The 15158-nt window shown below is 32.8% G+C and overlaps 1 protein-coding gene across 2 annotated transcripts in view; it reads left to right on the top strand.

Annotated features, from left to right (window-relative positions):
- Positions 1 to 1737: 1737 nt before the first annotated feature.
- LOC127724149 (TATA-binding protein-associated factor 2N-like) overlaps positions 1738 to 15158 on the top strand; it is a 75337-nt gene continuing 61916 nt past the window's right edge. The window contains exons 1-2 of one of the 2 annotated variants that reach the window (XM_052231024.1): positions 1738 to 1767; positions 9570 to 10069. In XM_052231024.1, coding sequence (XP_052086984.1) covers positions 1750 to 1767; positions 9570 to 9956 — 405 coding nt within the window. In that variant the 5' untranslated portion in view covers positions 1738 to 1749 and the 3' untranslated portion in view covers positions 9957 to 10069. Of the gene's footprint in view, positions 1768 to 9569; positions 10070 to 15158 lie in introns of those variants that run through there. The other variant, XM_052231025.1, reaches the window with a different exon arrangement.

Below are 15158 nucleotides of genomic sequence, written 5' to 3'. Positions count from 1 at the left end.
TGACCTTACAAGCAAGCTTTTGCATCATAAGTTCCAAATGGTATCGTTGTATCACTCCTTTGAAAATTTTACGGACGTCATGATGATTTGGTTGATTGTTATGCATTTTCTGTGTCACAAATGACCACAAATATGTTCCACTAGTCGTTACCACAATTCGGTCCTCTTTTCCTCGACTGAGACATTTCCGAATGTGACTAATCATAGTTTGTTTTACTTGCAACGAGTAACAAGACGTGCACCACTAATGTAGCATGAACTGCTTACAGATTCAGAGCATCTTATTTTACCCCCGGTTTTTATGGTTGTCGTGTTTCCCAATCTAGAATTCTGTGTTGTGTTTTGCAATGTTGTTTGTATTTTCGTCGTTTTCTTTTTGGCCATGGTATTGTCTGTTTTCATTCTTTTTATTTTTATTTTTATCAACCCCCTGTTGGTACTAGTATCCTCTCTCTCTCTCCCCGTATACAGGTTGTATGGAATAAACTCATTATATATAGATACCAGGATTAAAATTTTGTACGCCAGACTCGCGTTTCGTCTACAAAAAATTCTCACCAGTGACGCTCGAATCAAAAAAAGTTAAAAAGGCCAAATACAGTACGAAGTTGAAGAGCATTGAGGACCCAAAATTGCGAAAGGTTTTGCCAAATAAAGCTAAGGTAATCCATTCCTGTGGTATATAGAAATAGATAGCCAGTTGGTGTCTCTACCCATCATTCTGCAACATTTTGCACCATACAGTGATACTGATGGTAAACAGCTGTCAAAAATGTGCAATTTTGTCTTCTTAATGACGGTTGGTGATTCCAAATATCCTCAAGCCAGAAAGAAGTCTGAAAGGCTGTAGTATTCACCTTTGTGTCCTTTTAAATTCGGGTGACCGCCTCGATGGTGTCGTGGTAGCGTGTTCGCCTCGAATGCGGAAGTTCGTGGGTTCGAACCCCGGCCTGGTCAAACCAAAGACTGTATAATTTATGTCATTGGTATTTAGTGCTTCTCCGCTAAGCACGCGGCCTTAAGGATTAAGAGCAAAGCACGCAGTGGTCGGCTTGGAGTCAGACTAAAGTGTCTGGGTAGGGTGACATGCTTTCCTGTGGACTGTTACCTTTTGAACTAGCGCGTTAAAAATGCAGCTCAGCGTGTTAGTCTAGTACACAGCAGAATTCATAATCATATAACACTAACATGTCCTTGTCCTGGATATGCATTTAATTCTATATTCAGCACTTGTGATGATCAATTGTTATCACACTTTCATTCTTTTCAGTCCTCTATCAAATAAAAAGGAGTATTAGTATACAATATATGCAGTTAAAGCAAAATAAAAATAAAACTTTCAGTTTTATTTGACAGAGGAACATATGCATCTATAAGACAGATAACCATTACATCGAGGTGATCAATATAAATCTTAAAATTAATTAAACACAAAGCTTTTCATGTAGCAAAAGGTAACGTGGTCTTCAGTCAATCTACTTGAATGAGGTTTAAGATAGAACCCAATACATATAGTATACAATGGAAATATATTGTAAATCATCTAGATAAATGATGTTTAAGCGAGAGGTGTAATTTTCATTAGATGTTTTTACATCATTAAAGGTATAAAATAAAATAATAAAAATGATAAAACCGTAAATTTTAATTTAAAAATTTTATTGTTTGACGAATTGACCATATAAATCTCCATCATGCGGTGCATGCTATAGTATATAAACCACTAAAAATACTGCATCTGCACACTTCATGCAACAATCTCAAAAGGTAAGTTAAATATCTTGTATTTTATTTTAGATTCTACGTTTTATTCTCAATCTTTTATTACAAAAGAATTGTAGCTAATTATAATAAGGTATAATTATGGAAACGGGGCAAAAAAAAAGTAAGAAAAGAGAAAAATCGGCCAAAAATAAAGAAAAGAGAAAAGAGGGTGCTCATGGTGCTTAAATATAAAGAATATAGAATAATGGACAACAAACAAATAATAGAGAATAATGGGCAAACTATAAAGAATAGAGAGTAATGGACAAATAATAAAGAATAGAGAATAATGGACAAATTATTAAGAATAGAGAGTAATGGACAAATGATAAAGAATAGATAATAAAGGACAACAAATTAAAGAATAGAGAATAATGGACAACAAATAAATAATAGAGAATAATGGACAACAAATAAAGAAAAGAGAAAATGGCCTAAAGAAAGAATAAGAAAGAGTTGTTTCTTCTATTTTTGTTAGGGCTATAAGTTTAAACTATTATTTTTAAATCTGGAAGATAACTAAAGAGGTTTTATCCTAATCAATTTTCAAAATGTGTCGTTTTACGAGACATTGGGACGAGTACATAACATGACTTTGAGGACTATACGTAGACCTCTTTACTTCAGTTCTATAGGCTAAGTTATACAGTTGACGTTCACTCTACGAGAGTCTCGATGGGGGTTTACAAAATAGAGAATAATGGGCGAAAAAAACAAAGAATAGAGAAAAATGGACCAAAAAAATAAAGAAAGGAGTATAATGGGGTGCTTAAATATCTGAGAGAATAGAGAATAATGGGCAAAAACAATAAAGAATAGAGAAAAATGGCCCAAAAAGATAAATAATACAGAAATGAAGGGCCCCATCCAGACCCTCCTCTACGCTCCTGTTTGATATATTGAAATTATTTTTCGAAGATTCTGTGCTTTTTTTAAAGATAAGAAATATTTTTAAATATGAAGTGTTAACATTGCTTTCAAATTGAAAAAAGTCAAAATTGGAAATTTTTCTAGAAAGTGTTTTATTAAATGATAAATTCATCAATTTTCCTAAACTATAAATTGTAATCAGAGCTCACAAATTCCTTCCCTCGCTCCCCAATTACAGGACATTTCAAATGATGACTTCTATGTTGATTGAGTATATGCTTCTAAGTCATTGTAGTTGAAATGCAGAATATCACAGTTACGTCTGCGTTCCATCTTTTTCAATATCCATATGTCGGTTGAAAACTTAACTTTCTAGTAATTTTCTTTGTATGTGGTTGTTATTTACGACGAAGCCACTGAACTAAATGGTTAAAAGTTTTTTTTTTCGAAGATTAATGGACGCCAGTATACGTATGGACTACCTGTGACTACGATGTCAATGTATATGTTACATTTGTCATGGCTTAAATAACAATTTGTTGCCTTTTCATTTTTCAATAGTTGTGTTGTTATCTACTAGTATTAGTCATATAACAATATTGGAAATTATTCGTCTTGAACAAATATTGTTTACCCTTCCTGAGCATTCGGGTTTTAACTGAGGGGGGTGGGGGGTTGGGGGTTGGGGGGGGTGGGGGGTGGGGGCAAGATCTTTTCTGTTTAATGGGTTTTAGGCATTTTTAAACTTGTTTCAACTGTTTGAAAATGTATGTGCTGTTAACTATTATTGACTAATTACCTGTTATCTGTTTTCTTAAATTTGACATTGTTGTTAACTGTTATTGTGTTGAAAATTCAAAATCCCTACCTTTTCAGTCATTTTTTTCAATTTCCACAGCTTTCTAAATATTTAACGTTAAGTTTAACTTCATAGAAACCAGGTATATCATGAATTGTACATATATCATCTTTCTACATGCCAATTTTCAACCAATGTTTAAAGTCTTGTAATGAAAAATGAGCGTTCGGAGACAACTGCTACTAAAAGAAATCGCTGGTTTTCTGGAAATCTCAAATAAGTATACCATGGAGCGCATTGATCCTTAATTTTTAATGTAAACTCACGGACAGGTAAGTTTGAGCTTAAAATGGTCTAATTACATTTCTCTTTCGCCAAAAGTTTCATTTCTGCTAATTTGTTGGTTAGTTTAAGTAAACAATGACATCAAAAGCACTATTTTTTGTCAGAGAAGGGCTACCTTTACATACGTTGGAGAAGGTGAATTGGTGGTCTTCTAAAACTATGTATATGATATACTTGTTAAAATTCACAAGCATTAAATCTTCGGAGGTGTACGCATACGAGTTTGTTTGCCAATCTAAATATGTCATCTACCTCTATGAGGCATGCATCAGCAATGAAATTCAAATTTCCACCTCCTGTCGTGGTTTCATTTCTTTTATATATTCTAAAGACTGTTGAATCGTCAATTTGTAATTGTCTTGAATATTATTGCATGTATATATCTAACTGGAAAACGGATTTTAAACACTATCTCTTGATAATAGTGAAGACGAAAGGAAACATTAAGACCTTTTCAATATCATTTAACGAATATGAATTTATAACTAATATGCATATGACATGAAACAGACAGTAAAAGATTATCAAAGAACCTAAGGGCGGATCCAGGAATTTTGAAAAGGGGTTGGGGTTATTCATAAAAAAAATGTAAGATATACAAAGATACAAGATATATATAAAAAAAAATGCACGATTTTATTCTAATAAATCATATAAATCGTGAGAATTCTTGCGATTAAAAGAGGTGCGTACGCCCTCTTCGTCCTATCTTGGATCCGCCACTGGAATAAGACCAGTAATCTAGTTTGAAAGGCCCTTTAAGGATGTATTCTTCTGACGTTTCGGTCTCGTTGAAATCTCGTTCTGGAATTATTTCTAAAACATGTGATACAAGTGGAAAATAGCAATGAATTTAATAAATATTATAATCAAACTTAACTCTGTGAAAAAATTGTGTATTTACAATAAGTAGTTTTTGAGTAATACATTTTTTAAATTTTATTACCAATCAAGTCAGTAATTTTAGCCAAAATTTTGAGAAAAAGAGTGAGGGGTACAAGAAATGATTTTACCAGAAAAATGTATATCCCATATCACTTTTTTCTTTTCAAATTTCTTAGATATGTATTTTTTCAATCATTTATAACAAAGAAGTTGAAATAATATGCACTTTGTTCTTAAAACAGAGAAAAATCACAAATTTACAAAATTGACAGCATGGTAAACTTGACACGAAAAAGCATCAAAATATGATAAAACTTTCTTATATGAACACCTACCCATAGTTTTTTTAAGTTAAATTTATTCAGATTGGTCCACTTCATCTATTGAAAGTATGAAAAAAAGTTTAATTGTGGAACTGTGATTTTTTTCACGATAATAGCCCAAAATTGGGTAAAAATTGATGAAAATGGGAAAATCATCAAAATTGGGTACTTTCAAAGGACCGTAGCAAAAAAGAAGTGCACCACCATATGATTTTTTTCTTCACCAGTTATTTTTTTAACAGTCATATAAACCCAAAAACCAGGTTAAGAAAAAAAGTTTAATTCTAGAAATTTTTGGCTCTTCAGAGGTGTACATCCTTAAACAGAGGATAATACTACATACGAACAATTAAAATCTATAAACGTTTGTATGTAGATTTCTTAAACAAGAATATTATAGATTCTAACAGTTCAACCTCAAATAACAAGACATTGAAGTTTACTGTTCTATACGAGACACAAAACCCAAACATCGAGAGCATGCAAATTAAAACACAACAAGGACGTTTTCAATTAGAGGAAGGAAGGAGTAGGACCAATTCCCATTGCATTTCTTTCACTCACAAGGTAAAATCTGAAACTGTTCAAATCCTACTTGAATTTGTATAAAAAGGAGTCTATATTTTATATACTAAAATGAATAAAACACCTAACATTGTAACTGGATAATGTAAAATCTAAAATTCCAAAACAATCTAAAGGGAGCTCACATCAATACATGAATACAATCCCATATAACTCTGAAACGGGAAACCTAAAATTTATAAAATAATCATTTCACAACAGTTTCGTGCAAATTGGTGAAAGCGTTGAAGAGTTAGTGAACAAAGCATTTTTAGAGTTAATTGGCGTTAACATAAAAATCCCCCTTTTAAATGAATAAAACCTCACATTTTGAAAACGTAACTTATAAAATTCCTAAAAATCTAAAAGGGCGCTCACGTCAGTAGATATAATCAATTCACCAGAGTTTCATGCAAATTGGTGAAAATATTACTGAGTTAGTGAACAACATGCTAGAAACCGACAGATCAGGGCAGACCGACGGACAAAGGCATACCATAATATTTCTCATGAACAGGCGTATGAAAACTGCAGGGTACCATTCCAGACCAACACCCTCTGAAGGAAACACTATAAGGGAGCTTCCTTTCCATTTTTATGGGGGAAAAGGGGGGGGGGGGGGGGGGACTAGGATGAAAAATTTTGTCCTGCATTTTTTTTTTTAGTTGAGTTGTAATCTGTCCTGCCTTTTTATTTTTCACTCTTTTTGGTCCTGCCTTTTTTTCTACTAGTTTATCCCGACTTGTTTTTACATAAATTGTCATCCTGCCTTTTTTTCTTAAAAATTTCATCCTAGACCCCCCTAAAAATCAAATGGTAGCTCCCTAAGTTAGCAAACAAATTATTTTATTTTTACATTGACAAACCTTGAAACAATATCAAGTCCATGTATTATCCTGCATATTATTACATGTACATTGAACTTAAACAATATGTGGTCATTGTCAAAATTATAATTTACAGTTTACTTTCCCAATGCTTTCAGTTTAAGATTAATTTAGGGCATTTTAGTCATTGGAATTGAGTTTTGCAGTCGGAGATTACTCTGACCTCCAACGACTGTTTTGCCACACCAGCAGGGGCAGTGGACTTCAGCTCGTCCCATATCAGATAGATGATATTTGTCCGTCCAAAGTGGATGTGCTGCTTCGTTGCTTCTGAAGGTGACTGGATCCATATAAATCAAGCCTCAATTTGTTCATTTTCCATTTTTCTCTTCATTTAAGAAAGTTTGATCGACCTGCCACCTGTTATCTTCTCATATTTGGACAGTTTTCACATTGACCCATCAATACTGGCATTTTAACTTTCACTTTAAAAGAATGTCACATGACCAACAGAAAAAGTAATTTACAAAGCATTATGGGAACTGATTTATGCAAATGACCCTTATTCAATAGGAAAACATAATCCATATAAATCGAGCCTCAATTTGTTCATTTTTCTCTTCATTTAAGTAAGTTTAATCGACCTGCCACTCGTTATTTTCTCATATTTGGACAGTTTTCACGTTGACACGTCAATACTGGCATTTTAACTTTCACTTTAAAAGATTGTGACATGACCAACAGAAAAAGTAATTTACAATGCATTATGGGAGCTGATTTATGCAAATGACCTTTCTTCAATAGGAAAACATAATCTAACATCTCGTTCATTTATGATGCAAATAAGGTGAATGGCCGAGTGTGTTCAATTTGAAAATAAGAGTTAAAATGCCGGAATCGCAAAACAGACTTTGGACGTCAGAGTAATCTCGGACTATGAGTATGAGTTTTGGGCAATTTGTAGAGGGGAGGGTTTAACTTCAACTTCAAGGGAAGCAAATGCTCTTTATATTATGCGTGTTTCAAAAATTAAGGAAAAATTACACAGAGAGTTGAGTCATTTTTTCAGAAAGTTAAATAAAGACTAATGTAGACTTACCTTCTAATTCTATAAAAAAAAAATCACAACTACTGTAACTACTGAACAGGAACAATGGTACTTTGTCTATGAAACTACACTATGACATCTGATCTGCAAAACCAACAAACAGACACAGAAACATCATCAAATAGTGAAATATAAGATTGATTGCACATTGTATGGATAGTTCCGACACGTGTTACATGGGAGCCCGTTTGTTTACAAATAATAATGTCACGTGATCACGCACTGACATCACAAATTTTTATCGTCCGCCATTATTCTTATTACACAATTACTGTTATTACACAATTCACAAATGCATAACCCATTTATCTTGCGGACGTGCAATGGGAATGTGCACGGTTATCAAAAACTACAAAAATATTGCATGTACAGTTAATGAAGAAGTTATTTCATCAAATAGAAAAGGTTGTCACTCATGACACAAATCGACTGAGTTGCCATTCTGTCATCGGGGATAATTGATAAATGGGAATAAATTGACCGCCAAGAAGGTCTAGAGAACCACCTCTGGAGAACCTTAACATTAATAAGTAATACTTACCAAAATTTCTCCATACTAAACGCTATTTTCTATTGGAAAATTTCAGGAAGATGCTGATAAACTTATTTGGTGATACAGGTTATTTTCTTGTTTTCGCGCGAAATATTCTTACTCTTAATGCTTGACGTAACAAAATTTGTATAGAATTATATTTAACTAAAGCTCAGCGTAAATATGCAGAAGCATGACAATACATTAATGATAAAATGTGTAAATATTTCTGTAAAAGAATATAATTTTACTTTACCAGTATACTTCACTCAGAATTACATTTGAGCGCAAGAAAATCTCCTTGTGAATCGGCTGATTCCCGGGGTCGAAGGTCAACATATCAACGGAAATTTTTGCGTGTGCTTGCGTTGCTTTACATCGAGGCCGGTTTTGACATGACTTGTTTAAATCGGGATTATAGAAAAATGGAATGTTGTTGGTAGATACAAAACAGAAAATGATGAACACTTTTAGCAAAAGATAAATTGGATCGGGGGTCTGTGTATTCACATTATTTGTACAACTCTCCTTACTCTTGGGAAGCGTGTGCTTTACACCGAGGCTTGCGTTGCTTTACATCGAGGCTTGTGTTGTTTTACATCGACGCCATAGTACTTCAACCAATCGGGGAATGTTTATTTGGGGCATACATCTATTTTTACTGCAGGTTTTGGCATATTTTAATCGAAATTAGAAAAAAATGGAATGATGTTAGGAGATAAAAACCAGAAAATGATAAATACTTTTAGCAAAAGATGAATTGGATCGGGGTTCTGTGTATTCACATTATTTGTACAGCTCTCATTACTGATGGCAAAAAATGGAATTTCCGTGACCTAAATGGTTCGCGAAAATTAATATTTTTATATATAGTATAGTAAATATTGATTCGTAATTTTACATAAATCCACAAATTCAAAATGTCATTCAATGCTAATTTTTTCTTAATTGATGCCGGGCATTTTGACGGAAAATTGCAAATAAACCATGTCGGGCATATTTGTTTTGCGTAAATTGTTTTGTTATAAATTTGGCCGTTAGTTTTCTCAATTGAATTGTTTCATATTTTTTTTTATGTCGGGGCCTTTTATAGCCGACTATACGGTGTAGTTTTTCTCATTGTTGAAGGCCGAACGGTTGCCTATAATTGCTTACATCCACTTCATTTGAACATTGGTGGATAGTTGTCTCATTGGCAATTATGCCGCATCTCCTTATTTATACATGATATTGTTAATTACTCAAGGTACAATTTTTGGGCTGTGATACTATGAATTCAAGACTATTGGCGACTTTGATCCTATCTCTTTTTTAATTTTTAAACAGGAACAACCAAACGTATTGAATAAATTATGCTTAAACACTCCATTCAATGAACATGATACGCGTGGGACAGTAAAATGCACCGAACGTCAAATTGACAAATAAACCAATAATTAATTAAATGTACGCAGCAATTTCTATAATCATAGTTTTCTAGGTTCTGAGAAAAAGTCACAATTTACTGCTGTCTATATTTCTCTTTCATTTATCATGTTTATAATATTTTTAGCTAAAAATGAAGCTCGCCGTTGCTCTATTTTTCCTTTTGTTAGCCGTATGTGCACATCCAATTAGTGGGTGTCATGGTAAAGGTTGTGGTTATGGATATGGCCATGATTTAGGATATGGTGGAAGTAGCGGAGGATATGGTGGAAGTAGCGGAGGATATGGTGGACATGGTGGAGATAGCGGAGGATATGGTGGACATGGCGGATACGGTGGATATGGTGGACATGGCAAATACGGTGGACATGGTGGAGATAGCGGAGGATATGGTGGACATGGCGGACACGGTGGACATGGTGGATATAGCGGAGGATATAGAGGAGGGTTTAGCGGGGGATATGGCGGAGGATATAGCGGAGGATATGGTGGAAAGAAATATTCTAACTATTAAAAATTAAAGATATAAAGATCATCTTTTCTCGAAATGGTAAAACGGACAGGAAATTAATTCATAATCTTCATATATATTTCTGTAGATATACTGCAATATAGATATAGCCGGCAGCTGTGTTTTGTGTTTACTTCAAACTTAAAAAAAATAACGTACACATTGTGTTTTGCTTGTTAAGTTTTTGTCTACATGTAATTAAAAGCGCAAAGCGAGAAAACAACTGGCTTGTGCTGCTTCGAACATTTAATAAAATTGAGAATGGAAATGGGGAATGTGTCAAAGAGACAACAACCCGACCAAAGAGCAGAAAACAGCCCAAAGGCCACCAATGAGTCTTAAACACAGCGAGAAAATCCCGCACCCGTCGGAGGCGTGCTTCAGCTGGCCTCTAAACAAAAATGGGTACTAGTTCAGTGAAAATGGACGTCACACTAAACCCAGAAACATATAAATGAACTAAAATTTAAAAAAAACATACAAGGCTAACAAAGACCAGAGGCTCCTGACTTGGGACAGGCACAAAAATGCGGCAGGGTTAAACATGGTACTAGTTCAGTGAAAATGAACGTCACACTAAACTCCGAAACATATAAATGAACTAAAATTAAAAATAACATACAAGACTAACAAAGGCCAGAGGCTCCTGACTTGGGACAGGCGCAAAAATGCGGCGGGGTTTAACATGTTTTGTGAGATCTCAACCCTCCCCCTATACCTCTAGCCAATGTAGAATAAACAAACACATAGCAATACGCACAGTAAAACTCAGTTTTAAAGAAGTCCGAGTCCGATGTCAGAAAAAGTAACAGAAGAAACTAAGCAATGTTTACCACTGTACGTTGTTAAACTTTTTTTTTTATCTGAATGGAAACAGATATAAAGATTGCAGATGAATAACGGGAGATATTAGTATAAGTCAACGACACAGATAACAAAAAAGACATCTAGAATCTGTTGAATACGTTGTGATTGATTGGTTGATTGATTGGTGTTTAATTCAATTTCCAAACTTTTATAAAACATCTCACCGAAAACTCGTAGATTTAAATTAAGAACTATAAACAATATGGCATGATTTTTATTTTCATGTTGATATATTGAGGGGTAATAGCTGTTGCATAATATTACGGCGCATATTCAGAACACTTGCTTTCCGATTGAGGCAACGTATACGTAATGTGGCGATATTTCTGATTTTGATTACATTGTTTCTGCATTAAGAACTCGTTGAACTGCATCTATATAAAGGGAAAAGATAATTATGTTAATAATTTCAGAGATACAATCTATTAAAAAATTGTTAAATGAAAATATGAAAATATTAGGTCACCGTGTTCGTTTTTATTGTGTTAATTATTGTCAGGATGACCGATGGTGGTCTTCTTGTGTACATTCTCTATGATTTACAAACCTTATTTCGATTTTCAGTCTGAGATGCAGTTCAACTTAAACTAAATGCACACAAAATTCCATCAATCGCCGAAATATCGCCTTATTACGTATACTTTGCCTTGAGTCGACGGTAACGCTTACTTTCCGATAAACGTATTTTCTTTCGGATTTTGGTTGACCGAAAAGTAGGAGTAATGAGATAAGAACGGACCATGCTGTAGCCTGGTGGTGTGTAGAATTCTCTGTTGTATCTCATGGGACACTTGGGCTATTAACAAATGTAATCGGCATGTCATTTTAAAGTGTTTTATCAGGTCGAAAACGGTGAACTTTGACCGAGTGAAAATTGTTTTTTCTCAAAAACCTGTCAAAAAAATATCTCTAAAAAATATGTTATTGTCACTAAAAGTCAGTTTTTATTGATATGAAAATTATAGAGATTGTTTTTACTGTAATCATCCAAGTGTCTGTATATCTTAAAACGTCGAAAAATAAGATTTCGATGCACAATGCATTTACGAACATTGTTGGGCTAAATTGGAGACGAATCATATAAATATTTTGATGTTATCCCTGTACAACCACGAGTTATCCGATGCCTGTCATAAAGTTCTCACATGTTTAGACGTATATATGTATAATATATATATAAGTGGTCTTTTTCAATCTGGTTGATAGTTGTCTCATTGCAATCATATATCTATACTATTAAATGAGAAGACCTCATGTTGTGTGTCGCTTCTCTTCCTTTTTTTCTTTTAGATTTAAGATATATACATGTTGTTGATTGAGGCCAGAGGGTCTTGTGTACTTTAAGAAAGAAAAAATACTTTAAAGTCCCATTTTCTTTTTACATAGAGGAATTAAAAAGATGTAAATTCTAGATTTCTTAGTAGTAAATTTATTTTATATTTTTTGGTTTTTCTCTCTTAATCATTAATCTATTTGCTAGTTAAAGAGGGATAACTCTAGCTGTTTATTTTGAAAGCTTTTATTTGAATTTTTGCTACTAATACAAAACATATTTCATTGTGGTACAGCAATGAACAGTTGATACAATTTTAAAAGAATTATACATTTGCTAATTGCATTAGCTAATTAGGTTAATAAGAACCCTATCCTTGTTCATGATGTTTGTTTGTTTTTTTTAAACACAAACCTATGTGTATTAAAGTGTCAAGAAATTTATCAATTACTTCATGGAATGTAAATGGTTTATTTAGAAAATTAAGTGGAGACAGGTTATGTAAACTAGATGATGAAAATTTTAGTAAAATAATGACATCTGATATTGTATGCTTATCAGAGACACATGCCTCCTCAAAGGATATTTTATTTTATAATGGATACAAATGTTTTACTAACTGCAGACAGTCTGAAACTAATAGAGTATGGGGTGGTTTAGCCACTTTTATTAAAAAGGAAATTTTGCAAGGTGTTAAATTAATTGATAAAACAATGAGTGACATGATGTGGTTTAAACTTGACAAAAATTATTTTGGCTTTGAGAAATTTCTATGCATCTGCTCCATGTATATACCCCCCCAGTAACTCATCATACACTATGCGAACTAATTGTGATAAACAAATGTTTGAAAAACTAGAGCAAGATATTACAAAATTTTCTTCAGAGGGTAATATTGCTTTAATTGGAGATTTGAATGCCCATATCAATGTTAGTGAGTCTGACTATATTACAAATGAAATTGATGACAGCCTAGATGATTTTCTCCATATTAATTACATAGCAGATGCTGATCTTAAATCAAGAAGTACTGAAATTTCACAAAACACCAACAGTTATGGTAAACAATTAATAGAGTTATGCTCAATTAAGAATTTTAAATGGAAGAACTTTAGGAGATTCTAAGGGAAAAGTTACATTTTTTAATCATAATGGAATTTCTATTGATGACTACTGTATTTGCAGCTCTGGGTTCTTGCCAAGTATCATAAATTTTTCAGTTAATAAATTTGAGCCAACAGTATCAGATCATTGTCCAATAACAGTAAATATCATGTCTCAAATAAATAAGCAACCACCAGAAAACTACAAAAAAACCTTTAAAGTGCATAAAATGGAATATTGAATATGAAAATACATTTAATTAAACTTATTAAAAACTGACTGCCAACCAATTATTTCTGAAATAGAAAGCTTAGCAGAAATCACAGTTCAAAATAACTTGGTATCCAGTATGGAAGAAAAAATTAATGAAAATGTTTCTAATATGTCATCTTTATTGTATAATGCTGCTTTTCTTGGCCCAAAACGAACCACTTTCAGGGATAACAAAAGTAAATTCCGAAAAGTTAAAAAACCCTACTATAATAATGAATGTGAAGCCCAATTTAGAGCTTTAAAACACCATACTAGGAAATTGTGTAAAGAACCATGGAACAAGCAACTAAGGTTAGAAGTTATGTCCAAAAAAAAAGGTACTAAATAGATTGATAAGGAAAAATTATAGACAATTTAGAAATAAAATGCTGACTAAAATCTTGGAATCAAATAATTCTTCAGATGAGTTTTGGAAAACTGTTAAAACTTTAAAGAAAAAAGAACTGAATGATCCTAGTTCAAACATTCAAGCTAAAGAATGGTTTGAATACTTCAAAAATCTTATGAATACTACCCATAACAAAAATTCTGATATCAAATCATGTACTGATGGTAATTTTTTGAATAATTGTAACAGAAATTTAAATGTTAGGATAACTTCAGAGGAAGTGCTGCTTGCTATGAAAGCCTTGAAAAATAAGAAATCATGTGGTTCTGATGGGTTAACAAATGAAATGTTGAAAATATCTTGCACTATGAACGTCAACATGTATGTAAAATTATTTAACTTAATTCTTTTTACAGGTATATATCCTTCTAAATGGAGAGAAAATTACATTAAACCAGTTTTTAAAGGAGGGTGTTTTAATAACCCCTCAAACTACAGAGGTATAGCACTTTCTAGCTGCTTAGGAAAATTTTTCTCGAGAGTTTTATATAATCGTTTAGAAAAGTATTCTGAAACTAATAAAATTATTTGTCGTGAACAGATTGGATTCAAAAAAGGATGCAGAATTAGTGATCACATTCTAACTTTAAAAACTATTATTGATAAAGCTTTTAAAGCAAACAAAAGAATATATGCATGTTTTATTGATTTTAAAAAAGCTTTTGACACTATAAATAGAGAGGCCCTGTTACACAAACTTGCTGAATATAACATAAATGGACCATTCCTCAATATTCTAAAAGATATGTACAAAGAAGTTTTATTTGCAGTTAAAGTCACTGAAGGCATTACTAAGATGTTTCCTTCCACAGTTGGAGTAAAACAAGGCTGCATTCTAAGCCCTACCTTATTTTCTTTTTATATAAATGATTTAACCTCCATGTTTGATAACTCATGTGATCCTGTAACATTACATGACATAAAATTGTCTAGTCATTTATATGCTGATGACTTAGTATTAATATCAGAATCTTCAGAAGGTTTACAAAATTGTCTAAACAAGTTAAACACTTATTGTGAAAAATGGAATTTGACTGTCAATCTTGACAAGACGAAAACAATGATATTTAATAAAAGTGGTAAAAAACTTACTAAAGACAAGTTTGTATTGAATAATGAAGTAATCGAATGCTGCACAGAATATAAATATTTAGGTATACTATTCAAGCCATCAGGAATTTTCACTAATGCTGTAAATCTCCTCTGTAAAAAAGCTTCAAAGGCATTGTTTTGTGTTAAAAAAATCCTTTACTCAGATAAGATGGATGTTTTTTCCCATATGAAACTTTTTAATTCTTGT

Source organism: Mytilus californianus, unplaced genomic scaffold (assembly GCF_021869535.1).
Source record: "Mytilus californianus isolate M0D057914Y unplaced genomic scaffold, xbMytCali1.0.p SCAF_14, whole genome shotgun sequence".
Lineage (NCBI taxonomy): Eukaryota > Metazoa > Mollusca > Bivalvia > Mytilida > Mytilidae > Mytilus > Mytilus californianus.
The sequence above is the reverse complement of the archived record's forward strand: the minus strand, read 5'-3'. Positions and strand labels throughout refer to the sequence as shown.